At 55.5% G+C, this 23,231-nt stretch overlaps 3 protein-coding genes across 4 annotated transcripts in view; 2 read left to right on the top strand and 1 right to left on the bottom strand.

The window, feature by feature from the left end:
* Positions 1 to 289: 289 nt before the first annotated feature.
* On the top strand, positions 290 to 14,717 carry GP1BA (glycoprotein Ib platelet subunit alpha). Its single transcript, XM_029928780.1, has 3 exons — positions 290 to 681; positions 825 to 1,116; positions 12,878 to 14,717. The coding sequence occupies exons 2-3, from the start codon at positions 1,090 to 1,092 to the stop codon at positions 14,627 to 14,629; spliced, it is 1,779 nt and encodes a 592-aa protein (XP_029784640.1). The 5' UTR covers positions 290 to 681; positions 825 to 1,089; the 3' UTR covers positions 14,630 to 14,717.
* A 1,907-nt stretch (positions 14,718 to 16,624) lies between these two features.
* SLC25A11 (solute carrier family 25 member 11) lies at positions 16,625 to 19,332 on the bottom strand. Its single transcript, XM_029928505.1, has 8 exons — positions 19,094 to 19,332; positions 18,371 to 18,523; positions 18,078 to 18,284; positions 17,818 to 17,908; positions 17,650 to 17,740; positions 17,470 to 17,569; positions 17,338 to 17,389; positions 16,625 to 17,232 (listed from the first exon to the last, which is right to left on the bottom strand). The coding sequence occupies exons 1-8, from the start codon at positions 19,186 to 19,188 to the stop codon at positions 17,077 to 17,079; spliced, it is 945 nt and encodes a 314-aa protein (XP_029784365.1). The 5' UTR covers positions 19,189 to 19,332; the 3' UTR covers positions 16,625 to 17,076.
* Positions 19,333 to 19,555: 223 nt separating this feature from the next.
* The window catches only part of RNF167 (ring finger protein 167), a 4,889-nt gene continuing 1,213 nt past the window's right edge, over positions 19,556 to 23,231 (top strand). The window contains exons 1-8 of one of the 2 annotated variants that reach the window (XM_029928495.1): positions 19,556 to 19,676; positions 19,813 to 20,314; positions 20,397 to 20,477; positions 21,936 to 22,061; positions 22,171 to 22,258; positions 22,414 to 22,504; positions 22,706 to 22,811; positions 22,954 to 23,047. In XM_029928495.1, coding sequence (XP_029784355.1) covers positions 20,231 to 20,314; positions 20,397 to 20,477; positions 21,936 to 22,061; positions 22,171 to 22,258; positions 22,414 to 22,504; positions 22,706 to 22,811; positions 22,954 to 23,047 — 670 coding nt within the window. In that variant the 5' untranslated portion in view covers positions 19,556 to 19,676; positions 19,813 to 20,230. Of the gene's footprint in view, positions 19,677 to 19,812; positions 20,315 to 20,396; positions 20,478 to 21,785; positions 21,833 to 21,935; positions 22,062 to 22,170; positions 22,259 to 22,413; positions 22,505 to 22,705; positions 22,812 to 22,953; positions 23,048 to 23,231 lie in introns of those variants that run through there. The other variant, XM_029928496.1, reaches the window with a different exon arrangement.

The following is a 23,231-nucleotide window of genomic DNA, read 5'->3' as shown; positions in this document are numbered from 1 at the left end:
GATGAACATGAGAAAATAAAAACGCAGGTCTCATTCACTTCTGAACATAGATGTGAGAATCCTCCATCTGTAAAATATGCGCCAACCAAACCCAAAGGTTGACTGAATAGAAATTGTCAATTAAGTCAAGTGGCTGAAGCTGAGCGTGCCCCACACGCCCAAGGACGATGGGCATTTCTCTCTCCCGGACAGAGTCCCACCTCGTGGAGAAGCACAGCATGTGCCCAGCCCCAGGGGTGAGTCACGGTTACTCACCGTGTCCCGGGTCTCCTTTGCCAGACAGAATGCAGCCCTGTCTTGCGGCCAGAAGCACCGTGACCCGTTTCTGACCGATGTCACCAGAAGTTGGCCAGAGGACGGGGCTGCTGGGAAGTCTGTCCCTGACAGTGAGGCGGTGCTGTGCGCCTGCCCCTTCCCTGTCACCAGCAGATGGACGCCTTTGAGTGTGGCCGCCATATTGCAACCATGAGTGACAAGGACAGGGACATGAAAGCCAGGGTGCTGAGGCTGCAGAACAAGAAGGACGGGTGTTCCGATGATGCCACCTTGCTGCCGGACCCGCCTAGAGGGCCCGACTCCAGACCACCAGCTGAGAAGTTAATGCCCTTAGGGGCGCCTGGAGGGCTCAGTCTGTAGAGCGTTGGACCCTTGATCTCCGCTCAGATCATGATGTCACAGTTGGTGAGTTCGATCCCCGAGTCGGGGCTCTGCCCTGACAGCCCGGAGCCTGCTTGGGATTCTCTCTCTCCCTCTCTCTCTGCCCCTCCCCCGCCGGCATGCTCTCTCTCCCCAAATCAATAAACTTAAAAATGTTTTTTTTCCAGAAAACAACTTCCTTAACTTGAAAAAGAAAAAGACTTCTAAAAACCTACAGTTCGCATGTGTCAGGACGCCCTCCTCGCAAAGACGGGAATGGAGCGGGCCAGTCGTCCCGGCAACGCTGCGGTCCTGGCCAGAAAATAAAGGAAGCAGTAAGGTGGGAAAGGAAAAGATTAATTATGTGACGCTGTAAAACTGCCAACGTGGAAAATCTCGCAGACAGTAAGCAAACGGGAGAGTCAGGGACGTCCCCGGACACAAGAAACACAAATGCCAACGGCTCTTCTCGCGCGGGTGGTGAGTGACGAGCGGCCACGGCCACCGAGGTTCAGAACTGAAAGTACTGAACGATGTTCTTTACCGTTATGTAAAATCTTTACGGCAAAAATGTGAAACTGCTGGGTGTGTGTGTGTAAGAAATCTCCACAGGCAGCACGACCCTGAGATCAAGAACTGAGCTGAGGGGCGCCTTGGGGGCTCAGTGGGTTAAGCATCTGACTTCGGCTCAGGTCATGATCTCTTGGTTTGTGGGTTCGAGCCCGGCGTCGGGCCCTGTGCTGACAGCTCAGAGTCTGGAGCCTGCTTCGGATTCTGTTTCCCTCTCTCTCTGCCCCTCCCCTGCTCGTGCTCTGTCTCTCTCTCTCTCTCTCTCAAAAATGAATAAACATTAAAAAAAAAGATTAGCAGAAATCCAAGCGGCTCCCTCTCTATATAGAGAAAAAAAGAAAGAAAGCCGTGTCCTTATTTCATACCATACGCAAAAGTCAACTCCAGGTGGATAAAAGAATCTAAAACAAAAGGTTAAAAACTAAAATGCTAACAGATGAAAATGTGGGAGAGTACTTTTGTGACCTTGGGTGGGATTTCCTTTTTTTAAAGTTTATTTCTTTATTTTGAGAGCATCAGAGAGAGCGCAAGCGGGAAGAGGCAAAGAGAGGGGGAGAACCTCAAACAGGCTCCAAGCCGCCAGTGCAGAGCCTGACGCGGGGCTCAAACCCATGAAGCTGTGAGATCATGACCTGAACTGAAACCAAGAGTCAGACACTCAACCGCCCCTAGCGGTGTCTAATTCGATGTGGTCGTACCTCTTCCAGCCCACAGTACGGGGCCTGCCCCTTCAGAGCACGGGCGGTATGGGGCGCCCAGGGGGCTCAGTCGGTTTAGCATCCAACTTCGGCTCAGGTCAATATCTCACGGTCCATGGGTTTGAGCCCCGCATCGGGTTCTGTGCTGACAGCTCGGAGCTTGGAGCCTGCTTCCGATTCTGCGTCTCCCTCTCTCTCTGCCCCTCCCCTGTTCATGTTCTGTCTCTCAAAAATAAATAAATGTAAGAAAAAAAAAGATTTAGAGCATGTGTGGTGTTTCTGAGGGCCTGCTGTCCCCAGATTTGCCAGTTAGAGCAGGAGACAGACGTCAAAACAAAGAGTCACGATGGCTTTGTCGGGGCTACAGGAGTTCACAACACAGTAACTAATCCAGTCTAGACAGCTCCAAGTCCCCGTTCCGCCCCTCTGACCGAGGCCCACGCTCAGAGTCGAGGGCCCCCAGGAGAAGGCGCGGTCGGCGGCACTGCCGCACCGACACTGGGCGGAAACATTCCATTCCAGCCGATGAGACTCAGGATCAGCTCCACGAAGCCCTGCTTCTGATTCGAATGTTCTGTCTGCGTCGGCTTCCTTGGTTACAAGGAAACGGAATGAACTGAAATCACCTAAAATAACTTTTCAATAATCAATCCAGACAAGCGTCACCAATGGGCGTTGCGATTATTCGTAGGCCAAAGGCGAATGAGGAAGAGGATATTTACATACTTTCAGAACATGTCCCCCACAAAAGTGCTTCTTAGAAAAGAAGAAATAAAATCCTGACGGTGGAAAAGCCCGGTGGATTCCACCTCGACCAAGTGTCAAAGTTAGCATCACCCTATAGAAGGTCAAACTGATCCAAAGTATTTCCTGATATGAGGCCCCGGGAAGGTCACAGGGCCTGTGTGACAGTCATGCCCCCAAATCACAGGGCGAAGCCAATCGTGAGAAACATCAGACGAGCTGAGGGAAATTCTACACAATCGAGGGACATTCTGTGTAACTTCTGGACTGTGGTTTTCAAAAATGTCAAAGCCGTAAAGAATCAAGACAGTTTGGGGAACCAGGGGAACCAAAAGAGCTATGGTCCTGGATGGGGTCCCAGACGTGGGCGGGGCCCTCGAGGACACTGTTTGGACAACCGGCAAAATGGGAACATGAACCGTAGACCGGGTCGTACTATGGCATCAGCACCGAGTCTCCCGAAGGTGATGACCACACTGCAGGCGCAGGAAAACGTCTCTTTTAGGCAACACGTACTGAACTTTAGTGCTGACGCCTCCAAGTTAGTCTCAGAGAAGCTGAGGAAAAACCCTTGAGAAAGAGGAGAAAAGCCAACGAGACGAGACGGTGCAACTGGGAGTCTGGGCCGAGCGGATATGTAAGACTAACCCTCATCCGGGTGCTCAAGGCCAAGGCGAGGGACTGAGGAGTCCGCAAGAAAACGGCAGCAGTACCCACCAGAGATCCCCGCCTCCGGGAAGAGGGAACGGATGTGCCCTTCCCTGTCCCGCCCATTATGTCCAACCAAATCCGGGACATGCTGTGAACGCACAAGAGGTGAAGGCATTTGTGACCTGGAAACACCACGGGGTACACACACGCAAATAATAACAACAATAATAACAGTGATAATAATAATATATTTTTAAGTATTTACTTGCTGGTGGGATGAGCCCTTTGTGTTTTTTTGTTGATGATATTTTTAAGTTTATTTATTTATTCCGAGAGAGAGACGGAGACAGAGAGTGCTAGCAAGGAAGGGGCAGAAAGAAGGAGGGAGAAAGAATCCCAAGCAGGCTCTGCCCTGGTGGTGCAGCCTGACGCAGGGCTCAACCTTATGAATGGTGAGATCGTGACCTGATCCAAGACCAAGAGCCAGACACTTAACTAACGGACTGAACCACCCAGGAGCCGTAATAACAACAACAATCACAATAATAACTAAAAGAAAATCCCAACGAAAAGCCTGCTCTCTCCAGCCGGAGGCCCAGGGAAGGGGCGGCCCAGCAAGGCAGGACTTGGGGAACAGCCACTGCATCCCAGACATTCTACCACAAACGGTGGCCACCCCCACACCAGCCAAGGCCGAACGGTGAGCCTGGATTTCCACCCTCCCCAGGCTTGTCGCGAGGCGCCCCACATGCCTGTTGGGGCGGGGGGCTCTCTGGGAGGGCCAAGTAGGGGCGTGGGGGCTTCAGGCGGGCCAGCTGGTAACCCCAGGGGGGCTGGAACCCCGCCCAGACTGGCTGTCCTGAGCCACCTCCCGTCCCCGCTGAGACGGCATCAGGGGGGCCCAGGAGGGGCAGGCCTGTCACTCGTGTCTGCAGCTGGGAGGTCGTCTTCAGCCAGGTGGCCGGGGGATCCTGTGGGGAGCTGGAGGTAAGAAGCAGCCCTGCACCCCCATCAGAATGTCCGCGGTAGCTGAGGGGGAACTTGAACTTCTACCGCATCCGCTATCCAGCAGTGAGGAGACAGCGCCTCTCCGTTCCTCACCAGAGTGGTGCCAGGAAAAGTCAGCTGAAACAGAAGGTTTAAAAAGAACCGGAATCTCATAAATAAAAAAATGAACAAAAAGATAACACCAAAATGGCCGTGTTTCCGTTAAAAAAAAAAAATCATCTTGATACCAAGGACTGCAAAGCCCTCACAATGAACAAGAAACACAGTCGGTAGCTGCCGACTCCCTAAGGATGGAAGTGTCTAGATTTAATGGAAAATTATCTGTTAACGTTTATTTTTGAGAGACAGAACACAAGCTGGGGAGGGGCAGAGAGAGGGAGAGACGGAATCTGAAGCAGCTCCAGGCTCTGAGCTGTCAGCACAGAGCCTTACGCGGGGCTCAAACCCACGAACCGTGAGATCATGACCTGAGCCGAAGTCAGACGCTAAACCGACTGAAGCGACTGGAAAATATTTAAAAGCAGCCATGATAGGGGCGCCTGGGGGGCTTAGGCAGTTGAGTGTCTGACTTCGGCTCAGGTCATGACCTCACGGTTCGTGGGTTTGAGCCCCACGTCGGGCGTCGGGCTCTGTGCTGACAGCTCAGAGCCTGGAGCCTGCTTCCAATTCTGTGTCTCCCTCTCTCTTTGCTTCCCCCCCAACTCTCCATCTCTCAGAAATAAATAAACATTTAAAAATATTTTTAAAAATAAAGCAGCCACGATAAAAAGGCTTTAACAAAACATTATGGATGCACTTGAAACAGATCAAACTGAACTTCAGCCTGGGCAGAGGCTCTGAAGAACCAACGGGAGAGTGTGGAGCTGAAATTAAAACTCAGGGGTGGCCCTGTAACCCAACGGGGGACGGAGAAAAGAGTCTGTGAACTGGAAGATACAACACTAGGAGTCACCCATTCTGCACAACAGAGAGAAAACAGACTTAAAAAAACAAAACCTTCAGGGAGCTGCGGGACTCTAATAAGGGTCCTACACTGTGTCATCAGAGACCCGGAAACAGGAGCGAGGACGCAGGCTGCAGACTACCCCGTGTGCAAGGCGCCAAGCAAACCCCAAACAGGACAAACGCAAAGACAAGCTCCACCAGATCAACACGCAGCTCCCCTACAACCCGGAAACCACACTCCGGGCCTCTTCCCAGGAAAATGAAGGCGTTACGTTCGCACAAAATCCGCACGTGAACATGTATGGCAGATTCATGCGGAGCGGCCAGCAGCTGGAATCAGCCCAGCAGGGAATAACTGTGGTCTGTCCACGTGGTGGGACACTCCCCAGCCACGAAAAGAAATGAGCTACACCCGGGACTCCACGGCAGTGAGCCGAGTGGGTGGAGCCAACCCCCAAAGTCCTATACCATGTGATCCCATTTATATAGCGTTTTTTAAATTTTTATTAATTTTTGAGAGAGAGAGAGACAGAGTGTGAGCAGGGACCAGAGAGAAAGAGGGAGGCACAGAACCCGAAGCAGCTCCAGGCCTTGAGCTGTCAGCACAGAGCCCGACGTGGGGCTCGAACCCATGAACCAGGAGATCGTGACCTGAACCGATGTCCGACGCTCAAATGACTGGGCCACCCAGGCGCCCCTATGTAACGCCCTTAACGTGACAAGATAACAGAAATGAAGAGCAGAGCGGTGGTCGTCAGGGGTAGGAAGGGCGTGGGTGTGGGGAGACCGGGACCCAGGGGGGTCCTCGCAGGAAGAACCCTGTCCGTACCTAGTTGTGACTTTGCACCGTCGTTTTGCAAGATGTTACCTTGGGAGAAACTCGGTAAAGGGCATGTGGAGTCTCTGTCTTATTTCTCACAGCTGCACGGGAATCTATAATGATCTAAAAAAGTTTCATTTTTAAAAATCCACCTGAAATTTAAAAAAATACCTTCGTAGGGTCTCCTGGGTGGCTCAGTCGGTTAAGCATCTGACATCGGCTCAGATCATGATCTCACGTTCGTGGGTTCGAGCCTCGCATCGGACCCCTGCACTTGGGACCCTCTCTGGTCTCTCTCAGCCCCTCCCCCACTAGCACTCTAGATCTTCAAAACGACCAACCAAAAAACTTAAAAAAAAAAAAAAGGAAAAACGGAAAATGCAATCTTTACCTCCCAGAGCCTGTTATGTTGCAAGTAACGATTCCAATACCAGTTGGTTTTTTTTTTTTAATAAAAAAAAACCTCCCCGATCGGTTTGCTACAGCGTCTCAGCGATGCCGATGGCTTCTTTCCTTTTCTTTTTTCAAATTGCAGCTTCCCTGACGTGAGCTTCATCTAAGGCCTCGTCCTCCTGTGATCATAAAACAGATTCGACAGCTCAGCCGGGGTTTTACAGATTTCCTGCCACATCCAGAGGGAGTAGGTCTGCATCAGCCTCCCCGCAGGAGCCCTGGGCTGCGTTGGGAGGGGACCCGCTCCCATCTGTCCCGAACCAGCTCACTGTGCCCAGGGTGCACTCAGCCCAGCTTCCATCCGGGCCTCCTGCAGGCCCCAGTGACTGGCTGAGCCCCACGTCCGTGTCCGTAGCTGGAATGAATCATTCCCACCAAGAATCCTAAGGGTGCAATAGAAGTAATTCTTCAAAAGAAAAAAAAAAGAAGTGGGGTGTATCTTGAATAGACTTCCAACTAATGTTTCCTGCACGAGGCTCTTTAAAAATGAACCGCAGGGCGCCTGGGTGGCTCAGTCGGTTAAGCCTCCGGCTTCGGCTCAGGTCAGATCTCACGTTTGTGGGTTCGAGCCCCGCGTCAGGCTCTGTGCTGACAGCCAGCTCAGAGCCTGGAGCCTGCTTTAGATTCTGTGTCTCCTTCTCTCTGCTCCTCCCCCTCTCATGCCCTGTCTCTCTCTCTATCAAAAATAAATAAAACATTAAAAAAAATTAAAAAAAAAAAGTAAAAATGAACCGCAACCATGGTGATCAGAAAGAATAAAACCCTGCCATTCGCAACCACGTGGATGGAACTGGAGGGCGGATGCTGAGTGAAGTTCGTCCGTCAGAGACTCACAGGACCTCACTCGTACGGGGCCTTTAAGACACAAAACAGAGGAACAGAAGGGAAGGGGAGCAAAACTAACGCAAAGGCAGGGAGGGCGACAAAATGTAAACTGTTCCATTTTTTTAATGTTTATTATTATTGAGACAGAGAAACAGAGCACAAGCGGGGGAGGGGCAGAGAGAGAGGGAGACACAGAATCTGAAGCAGCTCCAGGCTCTGAGCTGTCCGAGCAGAGCCCGATGTGGGGCTCGAACCCACAAGCTGTGAGATCATGACCTGAGCCGAAGTCGGACGCTTAACCGACTGAGCCCCCCAAGCGCCCCAAAAGACTCTTAAGTATGGAGAACAAACAGAGGGTTGCTGGGGGGGTGGTGGGAGGGGGGATGGGCTAAATGGGTGAGGGGCATTAAGGAATCCACTCCTGAAATCACTGTTGCACTGTATGCTAACTCGGATATACATTAAGAAAATAAATAAATTATATTTATACATCCAAAAGAAAGAGAGAGAGAGAGAGAAAGGAAGGACGGACGCTGGCAGGAAGGAAAGGCACCTAGAGCCCTGACTTGGAGCCCCGGACGAGGCCGCCTCCGCCTAACTCACCGCAGCAGAGCCTTGCAGGAAGGTGCAGAGCTCGCGGCAGGGGGGGGGGGGCCGGGGTGGGAGGCCGCGGGCCTCGGCGCCGCTCGGAACTGCCTTGGAATAAATACAACCAGGTCTCTTTTCCCTCTTCTCGTCACCCCATTTACCATTTGAAATCCCTGGAGGACAGTTGTTCACAATTAGGTTACACCCCTGGGCTAAACACACGTAGTGACAGGAAGGACCTGGTGGAAGGAACTTGTAAAGGCACCTGGGTTGCCAGCCCACACTCCTGCGGAGTCTACACTCGCCTGAGGAGAGGCGGTCTCCCAAAAGGAAACTCTGCTCCTCTTATCCAAGATAAATGGATGCTGGAGAAAACCAAATGACAAATATTCACCTTAGCTACGACATGATAAGACATGTTAGGGGCGCCTGGGGGTTCAGTCGGTTGAGCATCTGACTTCGGCTCAGGTCAGGATCTCAAGGTTTGTGAGTTCAAGCCCCGTGTCGGGCTCTGGGCTGACAGCTCGGAGCCTGGAGCTTGCTTCAGATTCTGTCTCCTTCTCTCTCTCTGCCCCTTCCCTGCTCACACTCTCTCATTCTCTCAAAAATAAACATTAAAAAAAAAGCATGTTAGATGGCAAGAGTGTGCTCGGATGAAAGGTAGGAATTAAGTGGATTTCCCTAACAGGCAAGGAAGATTGAAAAAAACCCTAAGATTTCAAGGACTCAGGAAGGTAGAAAAAGAACATGAAAGTAAGCTCAAGGCCCAAGGAATTATTAAAGATGGGAGTAGACGGGCGCCTGGGTGCCTCAGCTGGTTAAGCGTCCAACTTCAGCTCAGGTCATGATCTCATGGTTTGTGGGTTCAAGCCCAATGTCAGGCTCTGTGCTGGCAGCTCAGAGCCTGGAGCCTGCTTCGGATTCTGTATCTTTCTCTCTCTCTGCCCCTCCCCTGCTCACACGCCTTCTCTCTCAAAAATAAATAAAATGTTAAAAAGATAACAAAGATGGGAATAGACATTCATCATCAAAGAGAAAAGTCCAGCAATCAACTAGTAAAGTTAATAAACCTGGTTCTTCGGCTAGTCCAATAAATTAGACTGATATTTGGGAAGTCTGATGAAGAGGAAAAAACGGGTGGGAAGAGAGAAAATACAAAAACAACAACAACATTAGGGGTCATAACTACAGATATGGAGATTTTAACAGATGATAAAAGTATAAGGGTTCAAACGTGCAGTAATACATTTGAACAGCTACATGAAATAGATATTCTAATTAGAAAGTATCAGTTACATGGGGTGCCTGGCCAGCTCAGTCAATGGAACACGTGACTCTTGGTCTCGGGGTTAGGAGTTTGAGCCCCACATTGGATGTAGAGATTGAAGATAAAATCTTAAAAAAAAGAAAAGAAAAGAAAATATCAATTACCAAAACTGACTCAACATCAGAACTGACCTAAGGGGATAGGGTCAAAAAATTTGACCCAAGAAACCTCAACAGACCAATAATTGTAGTAGGAGTTGGAAAGGTATCCAGGAAGCTACATCCTCAAATGGCATCAGGTTCAGATGGTTTTCCGGGCCCGTCAAACCTGGACTGAACTGAAAATTTCTACTATCTCTAACTCAGCCAGAGAATAAATCATTTTCTAACTTAATTTATAAGGCCAGCATAACTCTGATAAACAAACAGAACAAGGCAAGGTGGCTCAGGTCATGATCTCCCGGTTCATGAGTTTGAGCCCCATGTCAGGCTCTGGGCTGACAGGTCAAGGCCTGGAGCCTGCTTTGGATTCTGTGTCTCCCTCTCTCTCTGCTCCTCCCCCATTCATGGCTCAGTCTCGGTCTCTCAAAAATGAATAAATGTTAAAATAAATTTAAAAGAAATCTATGGGCCACTTCTATTTTCTAGTTAAGATGTAAAAGTTTATATTTCATTTTAATTATTTTATATTATAAGTAGGCTCCGTGCCCAGCGTGGGGCCCAATGCAGGGCTTGACCTCACAACCCTGAACTTGAGACCAGGGATGCTATCAAGAGATTGGCGCTTGACCAACGGAGTCCTACCCAGGCGTCCCTGGATGTAAAAATTCTAAATAAAACGTGAGCAAACCATCCAAGAATTATATTAAGAGAATGATTCATGATGGCCAACTGGTGCTAATCCCCAGCATTCAAAGATGTATGATTAGGGGGGGAAATCAGACCATTAACAGGTGAAGAAAGTAAAACACTGGATCATTTCAGTAGGCAACAAAACATATGCACCCCTTTTTTCTATGTCTGCAAAAACCCTCAATTCAGAAATCTTTGGAGAAGTGGACTCAGCCTATTACAGAAGTCAGAAAGACACCAGACATGCTTTCTCGGACTCCCTCACGGCTGGGTCACGGGCCTACGGCCAGCCCTGGCATCCCAGGCGGGCACCCCAAAGGAGCCGCGCAGGGCAGGGAGGCTGCAGGGACCCCGGTGACACCAGCAGCTGAGCAGCGTGGGCTCCGGTGACCTGGTCCCGTAGCAGGACAGAGCTCTGCGTGCCAGATGGGCTCTGCAGCCTGGTTCTACTCCGAGCCCTCACTGGGTACAGGCCGGGAGTAGCCAACGTATTTCTTCACAAATTCCTTTTCATTCGAAGTTAGCCAGAACATCTCCTGAAGCTCACACCTAAAACCCCTGACATCTGTCCACTGTAGCAAAACTCAGCCGCCCCGGGCCTCCTCCACATCATGGACTCTCTCTGCAACTTGTCACCTCACTTCCTGCTGCTTACCTCCTCACTTCATGTGTTTTCAAGTACTTTTTACAGCAGCCTAATGCAATAAATGGCAAATCTAGAGATCAACTGCATGACAAGTGTCACCAGTGCTGACAGGAGCAGGCTCATGATGTCCTGTGGCTGCACGATGTCCCCCGTGGGGACAGTAGGTGGGATGTTTTAATTACTAGAAGAGGACCAACCGACGTGGCACTTGACTCGGCCTTGAGAAACGTTTGTGCTTTTCTGTTGTTGCTGTTGTTTATTTCAAGTAATCTCTGCATCCAGCGTGGGGTGCGAACTCATGACCCTGAGATCAAGAGTCACATACTCCACCAACTGAGCCAGCCGGGCACCCCAAGTCTTTGAGGTCTTAAAAGGCTTTCCAGAGCAAGAAATTCTGGGCTGGAACTTTCCAGAAAAGTAAGGTTGGGCAGAAGGGGATGAGGGGTGAGAAGAAAGTTCAGGCCCAAGAAAGAAAGAAAATGCTCTACAGTGAAGGGTGGAGTGTTAAGAGACGGGGCTGGACAGGTGGGTGAGGGTCAGATCACGGAAGGAGCCCCTAGGCCATGTTAGGGATCTCAGACTTCCTCCTGAGAGCTGTGAGGAGCCACAGACAGTTTGGAGCAGTGGAAGGACGTGAACAAGATCTGTGGTTCTGAAAGACCCCTCCAGGGGACCCTGGGGACAGGGAAGTCAGGGTCAGGAGACCAGCTGGGAGACTGGTGCAGTGAGGTGTGGAAAATGGTACCCTGGACCGGCTATGGTGGTGTTGGGGATGGACAGAAGTGGATTTCAGAGAGATTAAGAGGCAAAATCAGCACGACTTGGTGACAGGTTGGATGGGGGACGAGAGAGGGGATGAGTCAGGATGACCATCAGGGACTGTTTGTACTGACTGAGTGGCTACACGGGTGGACGATGGCGCCACTCGCCGGGCTGGGCTACAGGGGGATTAGCTTAGCTCTGAACATACCGCGTCAACACCAAGGTGTCCAAAGGCAGTGGGATCTAGGGGTTTGGGTCTCAGGAGCGGGGTCTGGGCTAGAGATAGGTTTGGGTCACTGGGGTGTAGGTGTGGCTGAAAAGCAAGGAAAAGAATGAGGGTGATTTCAGGTGTTTGTATAGCACAAAAAAAGGAGGGGACGCCCCAGGGGGGTTCAGTCAGTTGACCATCCGACTTTGGCTCAGGTCATGATCTTTCGGTTTGTGAGTTCAAGTCCCACCTTGGGGTCTGTTTCAGATTCTGTGTCTCCCCCTCTCTGTGCCCCTTCCCACTTGTACTTCGTCTCTCAAAAATTAATAAACGCTATAAAAGAAAAGAAAAGGAGAGGGCCAAAGGCCAAACTCTGGGGGTGAACTCTACGCGAAGGGCTGAAGAGGAACCTACAAAGATGGAGAAAGGCCAGCCAGAGGGGTGTGTCATGAACCCCGGTGGGAGAGACTGAGCATATGCGGGCTGCAGAAAGCATGTATGATCGTAGTAGAGAAGCGTCCCGTGGGTGTAGAGCGGCAGGGGACTGGCGACCTTGGCCAGAACTGAGCCAGGGTGTTGGGGCTGGGGCGGGGGACCATGCTAGAGAGAGGGGGAAAAGGCGGAGGGAGGTGAGGGTTGACATCGGTGACCATAAGAAGGCAAGAGTAAGCGGAAGTGAATGGCGGCCGGAGGTTTAAAAACTGGGGGAGGGTAGTGGTTGGAGGAGTCGGTCCCAAGGAAAGTGGGAGAACGGAGCCACAAGGAGGGCTGGGGGCAGTCGTGGAAGGAGTAGATAAGGGCCCGCGTCCGGGAGGGACACAGTTCCTGGGGCCCAAAAGTCCCTATCAGACTGGCATTTCCTCCCCATCCCCAAGCCCTTCCTGCCCCTGGGCAGGCCCTGCCAGGAGCTGAAGGGTGAAGGACGGAGTCCCACCGTGCAAGCAGCCCCGCCGGAGGTCTTCACGCCTGCCTGTAAGAGGGACTTGGGGGCTTCGGGGGAGGTGGCCGCCGGGGTAGGGGTGAGGACAAGGACGTGGTGCTAGCTAGCTGTTCAGGCTCTGGGGGACAAGGGTGGGAGAGGGCAGTGCCTATGGGAGCTCAGTTTCCAGCAGGGATCCCAGAAGCCAGGCTGGGGGCTAGATTCTGGGCTGGGTAGAGTGCCCAGGGCCCAGGAGGTGCCCACTCAAGCCCCCCCCCCCCAACAGGCCCCCATGCCTCTCCTGCTGCTGCTGCTGCTGCTGCTGCTGCCGCGCCCTTCACACCCCCATCCCTGCGAGGTCTCCAAGGTGACTAGCCAGCTGGAAGTGAACTGTGACAAGCTGGGTCTCAAGGCGCTGCCTCCGGACCTGCAGCACGACACGGCCATCCTCCACCTGAGCGAGAACCCGCTGGGCACCTTCTCCACAGGCTCCCTGGTGCATCTGGCCCGGCTCGTCCAGCTGCACCTGAGCCGGAGCCAGCTGACCCAGCTGCTAATCGACGGGCCGCTGCCCCGGCTGGAGACCCTGGACGTGTCCCACAACCAGCTGAGAAGCCTGCCCCCGCTGGGCCAGGCGCTGCCCGCGCTCGTCACCCTCGATGCGTCCTTCAACGAGCTGACCTCGCTGCCCCGCACCGCCCTGGACGGCCTGAGCCAACTCCAAGAACTCTCCCTGCGCGGCAATAAGCTGAAGACTCTGCCGCCGGAGCTGCTGGCGCCCACCGCCCTGCTGACGACCCTCAACCTGGCGGACAACAGGCTGAGCGAGCTGCCCCTCGGGCTCCTGGATGGCCTGGAGGAGCTCAGCACCCTCTACCTGCAGGGGAACTGGCTGCGCACCCTCCCCAACAACTTCTTTGGGAACCTCTCCGTGCCCTTCAACTTCCTGCACAGCAACCCCTGGTCCTGTGACTGCGGGATCCTCTACTTCGCTTGCTGGCTCCGGAACAACTCCTATAATGTCTACTTGTGGAAGGAGGGCGTGGACGTCACGGCCATGACGCCCAACGTGGAAAGCGTTCGGTGCGCCAGCCCGGCCAACATGCCTGTCTACGCCTTCGAGGGGAAGGGCTGCGCCCCCCTCAGGGATGCGAACACAGTCCATGACAAGTATGAAAAAGCAGACCACAAGGAGGTGACGTCTACCACCACCCAAGCCCCTGCAACCCGCAGGCCCCCGCTCCACTCAGAATCCGTTTCTCCACACAGCCAAACACCCTACCTGACTTCAACTGGAGAGTCTACTGAGGAAGAGGGTACATCTCCCACCACCCCGTCTACCATCTCCACCACCCCGGAGCCCAGCACACTCCCTACCAGGGTTCCCACCACAACCTCTACCATCCCCACCACCCCGGAGCCCCCTGTGCCCCCCACCACCCCGGAGCCCACTACGCCCCCCACCACCCCGGAGCCCACTACGCCCCCCACCACAACCTCTACCATCCCCACCACCCCGGAGCCCACCACCATCTCTGAAATAACCACGTCCTTAACCACCCCCGAACCCACCTTGTTCCTTACTACCTCAGAACGCACCACAACTACCCTCTCTGAATCTGCCCATCTCCCAGAGTCCCAAGCGGCAGCTCGGGATGGAGACGGCCCCAGACACGAGCCCTCGCTCCACCCTGACATGTGCTGCCTCCTCCCGCTGGGCTTCTACCTCTTGGGTCTCCTCTGGCTCCTATTAGCCTCCGTGGTCCTGATCCTGCTGCTGACCTGGGCCCCGCGCGCAGCCACGCACACCACACATCTGGAGCTACAGAGGGGAATGCAGGTGACTGTGCACCGGGCCTGGCTTCTCCTCCTCGGGGGCTCACTGCCCACGTTCCGCTCCAGCCTCTTCCTGTGGGTGCGGGCTAACGGCCGCGTGGGGCCTCTGGTGGCCGGGCGGCGGCCCTCGGCCGTGAGTCTGGGTCGTGGCCAGGACCTGCTAGGCACTGTGGGCATTAGGTACTCCGGCCACAGCCTCTGAGACTGGGGGGCCTGGGGGCCTTGAGAGACTGTGCTGGCTTTCACCTCGGGATCTAGCTGGGGGGCGGGGGTGCTTCATTACTTTTCCTTTATCCGATGCCTCTTCTCCACACCTTGGGCACAACCTCAGCAACGCGGCAGGGGTGGTGAGATGCGAGAGCTGGGTGGGCCACAGACAGGGCTCCCCATGCCGCAGTGCGGGGAGGGTCCCAGACCACCAGGTCATCGCTGTCACCTTGGGGAAGCTTTAGGAAAAAGCAAACGCAACCATCAGCATTTTCACACGGGGGCACTGAAAGAGATGTGGAAAGAGACGCATCAGGACGAGAGCCCTGGGGCCCCTGGATGGCTCAACTGGGTAAGGCTCAGGTCCTGATCTCACGGTTCAAGGGTTTGAGCCCCGCATCCGGCTCTGTGCTGGCAGCTCGCAGCCTGGAGCTGCCTTGGCTTCTATCTCCTTCTCTTTCTACCCTTCACACTCCATCTCTCTCAAAATATAAATACTAAAAAATAATAATAAAAAATAAAAAGTAAGCCCTGATGGTCCCTGGGTAGCATAAACAAGGTAGTTTTTTTTCCCTCCTCAGTTTGGCATTTTCTAGTTTGCTATCACTGTATGTTGTTTGCATAAAAAAAGACAAAAAGACAAAAAAAATTTTCATGGAAAAAGTCCATTTCTTTTGAAGAGGAAAGTGTGGCCGGGGCACCTGCTGTTAGCACATCTGAGGCCCCACCTGTCCCCACCCTAGTGGACCACTCGCTAGGGAACTTGGCAGCCCCCCATCCGCCCAGCAAGCACAGGTGCCAGCCCCCTGGAGTGGCCCCGGCCTATAGCCTCAGGTCCCAGGTCCAAGGCCCAGGGGGGTGTCCACCTTGGTGGGCTTTACCAGGTGGTCTTGGGGAAGCGTCCTGCCCGTAAGCTACAACACAGGCAAACAGACCCTGCTTCCCTGGGCTCTGCCCCTTCCCCATGGAGCACAAACTTGAAACCCCAACGGCGCTTCTCTCCTACCTCCATTTCCCTGGACAGATCGACGGCCAGCTTGGCTGCTGAGGGCTCCTATGAGCCGACCCAGCAAATCTCTCAGGGCAGGTGCCTCGCCACCTGTGCTCCGAGGACTTGCCAGTCATCCTGCCCCACCCCCCAGGAGCGCCTCCAGCATGGGCCGTGCCCCCAGGCTGGACTGGACACCCAACCATTCACAAGCTCTACCCGCCTCATCCCACAACGGTCTGCTGCGCTACTCCCTTTCTGATCCGTCTTCCCCCCTGGACTGGGAACCTCATAAGGACAAGGTCCAGGCCAGCAGGCGCCCGGAAAGGGTAAGAGGAGAGGCAGAGTTGGGAGGGCCCGGGCCAGGCCCCCGAGCCCCACCTCTTCTTCTCCGGACAAGGCTCTGCCAAGGAGACAGTCCCCACCTGCTGCCTGCCTGTCCCCCGGCCTGGCTCAGGGGCCTTCAGGGCCTCAGGCTGCCCAGCCCTCCTTCCGGTCGACCTTCCTGTGCCCTCTCATATCCCAGGACGTTTTTTAGGCTCCTTGAGGCAAGGCGTGGGGGCCTTTCTTCTAGGAAACAGGGAGAGGCAGTCACTCCCCCAGGGTGGGGCTCAGATCAAGGCTCTGGCCAACACCCCCGCCCCATTTCCTCAAGTCTCCAGGCTTCGGGGGTCCCAGGTCGACGCTTCTTCCTTTCAAGCACCCTCTTCCCACAGGTCAGCGTTCCCACTGACTCCTCGTTCCCTCCTCTTGGGGCTGCAGAAAGTCACCGGGGCCCAGAGGCCTTCGTTGGGATTATGTGAGGTGACCCCGGGGCTCACTCTAGTAGCTGGCAGGACCCGGGTTCTGGTTTTCCTTACCTGGCACCATACCAACTTACACAGCGTTTGCACAAAAGCACCAAGTGCCTCTTCTGTTAACAACCTTTTTGGAAACACCAGTCCCTGTTCCCCAAGGACCTCCACTCCTTCCTCTCCCCTCCCCCAACTATCCAGATATGGGGGCGGTGTCATCAATCCAATTTATTGATCACATCCTCAGTGAGGTGAGGGGGTCACGTCCTTCCACTGCAGACGTTGTGTCCTGACAGCTTCTGCCATCTCCTGTCCCCTCAGCTCTGCCTTGGTTAACCCACCGAGAAGGCAGGTGCTCTGCTGTACCACGTGCCAGGAAACAAACACCCACGAGGAGACCGGAAGTCCTCAGGGAGCATCCCAGCTCCCTCCAAGGCACAGCCAGGGGCAGAGATGTCTTGAGGATCAGGACAGGGAGGGGCAGGTGACGCAGGGGCAGGACAGACGAAAATCCTTTACCGCAGAGGAAGGGACCACACCATGTAGGGAAAATAAATAGAGGGGCCCAGGGCAGCAGAGTCCAGGCCCCCGGGGCGCGCGGATTATGGGGGCAGGAGGGAGGGGAGTCCCGGCGCGCCGGCTCCGGGCCCCTTGCCTGCCTCAGCCGCTGAGGAAGAGACGCTTGTAAGCCTTGTTCATCTGCTCCAAGAAGATGAAGGTGAGGACGGTGTGGGGGCCCAGGCGGGCGTAGTACGGCGTGAAGCCCTTCCACAGGCTGAAGAAGCCCTCGTAGCGGACGACCTTCACCAGCACGTCCTGAATGGGCAGGCAGGTGGGGCTGGGGCCGGGCTCCTAGAGCCGTAGCCCTTCTGCCCGCCACCCCACCTCCCTGCAGCTCGAGCCCCAGCCCGGCCTCCTCACCAGCCCGTTCTTGTATTCCGGCTTCCCGTCAATCATTCTCATGTTCTGGATCCTGGAGGAGAGGAGGCAGGGGAGTGAGAGGCGCGAGGCGGGCCCTCCCATCCTCCTCCAGGCCCAGGCCCGCACACTTACCGGGTCTTAGCGATGTCCACGGGCATGGAGGCGGCAGTGGTGACCAAGCCGCTGATCATGCTAGCGCAGAAGTGACACAGGATGTTGTCGGAGAAGTAGCCTGGGGGAGGCGGGGCAGGGGTGACAGTCAGCTGGGAGCTGACCCGAGCCGGGGACCGAGGGCCCAGCTCTGGGTCTCACCTGAGTCCAGTAAGAACTGCTTGGACTGAGAGTAGGAGGCGAGCTGGGCAGCGTTAACCACAACAGCGCGAGCCATCGTAGGGATGCAGCCCTGTGGAGGGGTGGGGTACAGTGGGTATCAGAAACGGGAGGTGTGACCCCCGCCCCAGTCTCCACCCCTTCACTCACCCTCCACAGTGTGGGGATGCCCTCCTCCCGGGCGATTCGAATCAGGGCATTAAACACGTTTTTGTAGCCCCGGCGCTGGTCAGGTGGAAGCCTGGTGGGAAGGGGGGGCAAGCTCAGGATAAGCCACCCTGCCCCACACAAGCAACGAAAGCGGGACCAGGACACGTCAACGCCCAGCTCTGGACCCGGGACGAGAAACCAGTGCTCTGACTCAAGAGTCCAGGGAATGAAACTAGGGCACCACCTGACCTGGGACTCACCGGCCGTCGGCAGTCATGCGGATTAGAGCCACCTCAGCCGGGGTTCCCACAAAGGCGCCGGTCGCGCCGGCCGTCATGCCAATCAAGGCCTTCAGCAGAAAGCCAGGGGGTGTACCATCAGCCCCGGTGAGGCGCTCAAACAGCACCGTGTAGATTCCGAGGCGGGTAGTGGTATAGGTGGCCTGGCGCAGCAAGCCAGCTGACAGCCTGCAAAGTGAAGGGGGACAGTGCATCAGGCCAAGGTCTAGGAGCCACCAGCCCGGACCCTACCCTCTCTCCTGTGGCTCCAGTACCCAGTGTAAATGCCCCGCAGCCCTTCTGCCCTCAGGATGCTGGTGAGGGCGTGGAAGCTGGTTTTGTACTCTCGAGTCTTGGCTCCTTCCCCACTCAGCTGCATCCGGTTCTTCACCAGATCCAAGGGTTGCACAAAAACCGTGGCGCCCATCCTGGAGGAAGATAGATGCGGAGTTAAGAACCACGTGTCCCGGACCTACCAATGCCCCACTGGAATCTGGCAACAGGGGATCACAAAGTGCAAAGCCTGCCACGTGATTAGCTAAGTGTTCCGAAAGCCAGTGGGTAAGTGTGTAAGCTTCTGACTGTACCAAGAACAATAGGTTTTTAAAGTCCGTTGGTCCAGCGAGGACCTTGCAATTAAAGTGCTCCGTGCAGCTCCAACAGGGTCAAGCAGTGACCTGGAACTGCGTGCAGTCCGACTCCTGGGAAAAGAGGTGGACATTCATGACCTGGGACTCCACTTGGTGCGACAGGAACCATGCAATGACCTGGAACCCCACACAACCCGGGAAAGCCAAGCAATGACCCAGTACGCAGACCAATAGGGGCCCTGCAGTATTAGAGATCCTGGCGGCCCATCAAGGACCTCACAATACACCGGGGACCGCGCTGACCCCGGGCCGGCTCGGTTCACCGCAACAGAGCCAAAGATGAGCCGGGCCCGGTTCCTTGCACCCGTCCCTTCCTCCTGCCGTCCTATCCCTGGGGCCAGAGCTTACCCGGCCAGGCCCCCAAACAGGAACTTGACGGACTTAGGGGAGGTGCGGGGCTTCCCGTCCATCCCGCCGGCCGCGGGACTCGCCGTCGCCGCCATCGCCACTCAATGGCCCCCGGCGCCGGGTCCTGCGCGCGCGCGGTCCCACTCGCGCCCAAGGTGACACCGCGCGCGCAACAGGGCCGAGGGAGCGCGCGCACGCCCCTCCGGCTCTCGGGTCCAGCTCCAGCTGGAAGCCGGCGCAGGCGCAGGCGCAGGCGCAGGCGCGCGGCGCAAAGGAGACCGGGAGGAGGCCGGGGCAGAAGGCGGGGCTTCGGGGCTGGATGCGGGAAGGGGTGTGGCTGGTTTAGAGAACCGTCGCTTAGACGCAGTTTTCACCGAACTGGACTCACGGGAAAATAAAGAGAGTGTGTCACGAGATCTCGCGAGACTGAGTGAGCTATAGAAGCCAAATTTTTTTTTTTTGACAGGGGGTTGTGTCTCGCGATAGACATGGCAAGCACTCAGCTGGTGGGAGGGAAGGTGTGGTGAGGACTCTCGCGAGAGCTGAAGACACGCAGCCGCCGCGGCGGCCGGAGAGTGGAGAGGTTTGTAAAGCGGGCAGCTCCAAGATTCCGGGCATTGAAGGGGAAGCGACTAGGTCATTTTCTGGGGCTTCGATGCTCCCTGCATCTGCAGAGGCACTCCTTCCACATCTACCCTTTCTTTTGACGGGCCTTTTAGGACCGGAAGTCCTTCCTCCCGAGCGCGCAGTGCAGGAGGCGGCCTGACTTTCCTTCCCGGAAGCCCTTCTCCAGCAGCTGGGAAGACAGCCCACCTGCCCGGAAGTCCCGCCTCCTCGAGCGCCCCCACCCTTCCAGAAGTTTTCCTGTCACCTGTGCTTGCCTCCGTCCCCCTTCCCGGGCCTGTCCCTGTACCCGAAAAGGATACGCTTAGTGCCTCCCTTCCTGCCCCACTGAACGGGTTGGCTGTCCCACTCCCGGACCCGGGGTTCCTTCCCCGCGCCCCCATGTAGCTGGGAAGCGGGGCCTGGGGGCGGTTGGACCCCTGGGATCCTGAAGGAGGGGCGGAGAGGGCGCTCACCTCTGCTTCTGCTCCTGCTACCGGGACGCGGCCTCCCTGCCGCTCCCCTCCCGCTGCCATGCAGCCCACGGCCTTCCCGCTTCCTGTGGTTGTGGCCGCAGTGCTGTGGGGAGCGACCCCCACCCGCGGGCTCATTCGAGCGGTGAGTCCGAGGCGCTGGCGGGGCAAGGGCGCCGGGCGTGGGGCTGCAGGCTCAGGGGGAACTTGGACTCTCTCGTGCGCAGACCTCGGACCACAATGCCAGCATGGACTTTGCAGACCTGCCAGCGCTCTTTGGGGCTGCCCTGAGCCAAGAAGGACTGCAGGTGACTTTCTTCCCATTCGTCTGCTTCCCTGCATCCTCTCTTCTAGGTGGGGGTGGAGGAGCCTCGCCCTTGTGTGAAGCTGGAGGTGGGGGGAGGCAGCAGATTAGGAGTTTAGTGCAGACGCACGTCTGGTGTAGAATTCAGAATCTGGATGGGGGGAGACAAAGTCTGCTCCTGGAACTCTGAGCCCTGTGAGGGGCACTGAGGTAGATGAGAGGCGGGGCGAGGTGGTGCTTATCAGCAGGGTCTACGAGCCACTTGTAGGTTTTATGATGTTGGGCAAGGTCGTTACCCTGGTTTGTTTTGCTGTAAAATGGGTTAAGAGACGTTTTCCCAGGGTTTTGTGAGCATGAAGTTAGATAAGCAACATTGGGGTATTTCACGAAGGCTGCCATCCAGCGCGAACTCCATTGGGCTGTAGAAGTCAGTACAGTCGTTCGTAAGATGGGTAATTGGAGAATCGAAGGCAGAAAAGAAAAGTCTAAGGGTGGGACTTTAAAAACATTTTTTTAAATGTTTTATTTTTTTTTGAGAAGAGAGAGAAAGAGACAGCATGTGCAGGGGAGGGTCAGAGAGAGGGGGAGACACAGAATCCGAAGACAGGCTCCAGGCTCTGAGCTAGCTGTCAGCACAGAGCCCCACACGGGGCTCGAACCCACGAACAGCGAGATCATGACCTGAGCCGAAGTCGGATGCTTAACTGACTGAGCCACCCAGGTGCCCCAGGGTGGGACTTTTAAAGGGTCTTACTACTTTTAGTCTACAATTTGTGGATTGGGTGGCATCCCACCTAGCAGACAGAAAGGAGCTCGGAAGAGCTGTATGTAAATGAAGAAGAGGCAGGACAAGTAAGGCAGGTTAGCAATAGAGGTGATGGTGGCAAGATACCTTCCTTAAAGGGAGGGCAGGGGTCTGTCCCCCAGAGGACGACCTCAGTCTTTCTGACCAGGTAATTCCAGATTGGTTAAGGTTCCATTCTTGGGGGCGGGGGGGGGAGAGGCTTGAAACTGTAATTCAGTTAGGTATCAAGTTTGGCAATGTGGGTCTTAGCAGAAGTGATTCCATTTTGTACCTTTATTATTATTAACAGAGAGGAGTATGTTTTGTAGGATTCGTGCTAGAGAAGGAAGTGTGAAATGGAGCTTGAGAGAGGGACGTGGATGAGTGGAGAGTTGGTTTATAACGTGGGAGGCTGGAAGGCGGCAGGGTTTGAATCAGCTCAGAGTGTGGGGTGTAAGCTCATTCGATGCCGGGAGAGAGGCGGGGGCAGGGCTAGTCAAGGGATGCTGTTTGATGGACTTTCTTCAGGTGCACTTCTGATGCAGGCGGAGCGCTCTGAGTCCACACATGAGGAAGTGAGGGGCAGCACAGGGGAGCCAGGATGCTTGGCGGGCCCCTGTGGGGAGCAGACCCCCAGCAGGTGAACTCCAACGGCGGCTCTTTGCTTCTCTTCCCCAGGGCTTCCTTGTGGAGGCTCACCCGGCCAACGCCTGCAGCCCCATTGCCCCACCGCCCCCAGCCCCGGTCAATGGGTCAGTCTTTATTGCCCTGCTTCGAAGATTCGACTGCAACTTTGACGTCAAGGTTGCTGAATGTGGAGTAGGGGCTGGGAAGTGAGGGTGACAAGAGGCGCTGGGAGTGGAGGGAGGTGGGGGCCACGGGGGCCCCCTTACCCCCTGCCTTGTCTCCCTAGGTCCTCAATGCTCAGAAGGCGGGGTTCGGCGCCGCTGTGGTGCACAACGTGAACTCCAATGAGCTTCTGAACATGGTGTGGAACAGCGGTAAGGTTGGGGGTGTGGGCGGCGGGGCTCAGGCTGAGAGCTTGGGGAAGACAAGCCAGTCCTTTGGGTGGGAGGGAGCAAGAGCCAGGTTACCAGGGTTCGCAGGGGACTGGGGTGGAGGACTGGGTCCCCAGTGTGACGCGCTGTCCCCGCAGAGGAAATCCAGCAGCAGATCTGGATCCCGTCGGTGTTTATTGGGGAGAGGAGCTCCGAGTACCTGCGCGCCCTCTTTGTCTACGAGAAGGGGTAGGAAGCAGCCCATTCCTGCTCCCCCTTCAGACCTTCCTTGCCACCCTGGAGGCCGCCCCCCCGGTGCCCTTCACGTGCTGCCTCTGGACCTCCCCTTCATGGGGTCCCCACCCACGGCCTCATCCCACACCCCTCTGCCCCGCTTCCTTTGTCCCTTAGTCTTCCCCGCCCCTCTGACACTGGTCTTGCTTCTCCCAGGGCCCGGGTGCTACTGGCCCCGGACAACAGCTTCCCTTTGGGCTATTACCTCATCCCTTTTACAGGGATTGTGGGGCTGCTGGTTTTGGCCATGGGAGCAGTGATGGTGAGTAGCTGGGGGAGCGTGGTGGGGAGCGTGGAGGCCTTTAAAGCCAGCCTAGATCTAGGCTGGGGGGTGGCGGGGGTCTGTACTAGATTTGTCCCGTCTCGTTCCCTAAACTGGATCCATGCACTCCCTCTTCCCCCAGATAGTCCGCTGTGTCCAGCACCGGAAACGGCTCCAGCGGAACCGGCTGACCAAAGAGCAGCTAAAACAGATTCCCACGCATGACTATCAAAAGGGTGAGAGGCACCGGGGCCGGGGGACAGAGCCTCTGCCACAGCTGACCTGGTTCTCAAGTTTAGGGGCAAAGATGCTGCCTTTCCTTCCCTCTACCCACACGTCAGTGAGGACAGGACAGGACTGGACCAGAGCAGGAGATGGAAGGCCCAGTCACTAAGTGGAAGAGTGGGGGGGGGGGGGGGG

Source organism: Suricata suricatta, chromosome 17 (assembly GCF_006229205.1).
Source record: "Suricata suricatta isolate VVHF042 chromosome 17, meerkat_22Aug2017_6uvM2_HiC, whole genome shotgun sequence".
Lineage (NCBI taxonomy): Eukaryota > Metazoa > Chordata > Mammalia > Carnivora > Herpestidae > Suricata > Suricata suricatta.
The sequence above is the reverse complement of the archived record's forward strand: the minus strand, read 5'-3'. Positions and strand labels throughout refer to the sequence as shown.

Bases quoted from the DNA above. Each gene is read 5' to 3' on its own strand.
- GP1BA (XM_029928780.1), top strand. From the start codon at position 1,090: ATGCCAACGGCTCTTCTCGCGCGGGTG. The intron at 1,117-12,877 runs GTGAGTGACGAG...CCCCCCCAACAG, and splicing joins CGGCTCTTCTCGCGCGGGTG to GCCCCCATGCCTCTCCTGCT.
- SLC25A11 (XM_029928505.1), bottom strand. From the start codon at position 19,188: ATGGCGGCGACGGCGAGTCCCGCGGCCGGCGGGATGGACGGGAAGCCC. The intron at 17,909-18,077 runs GTGAGTCCCAGG...CCTTCCCACCAG, and splicing joins CGCATGACTGCCGACGGCCG to GCTTCCACCTGACCAGCGCC. The intron at 17,570-17,649 runs GTGAGACCCAGA...CGCCTCCCCCAG, and splicing joins GCAGTTCTTACTGGACTCAG to GCTACTTCTCCGACAACATC.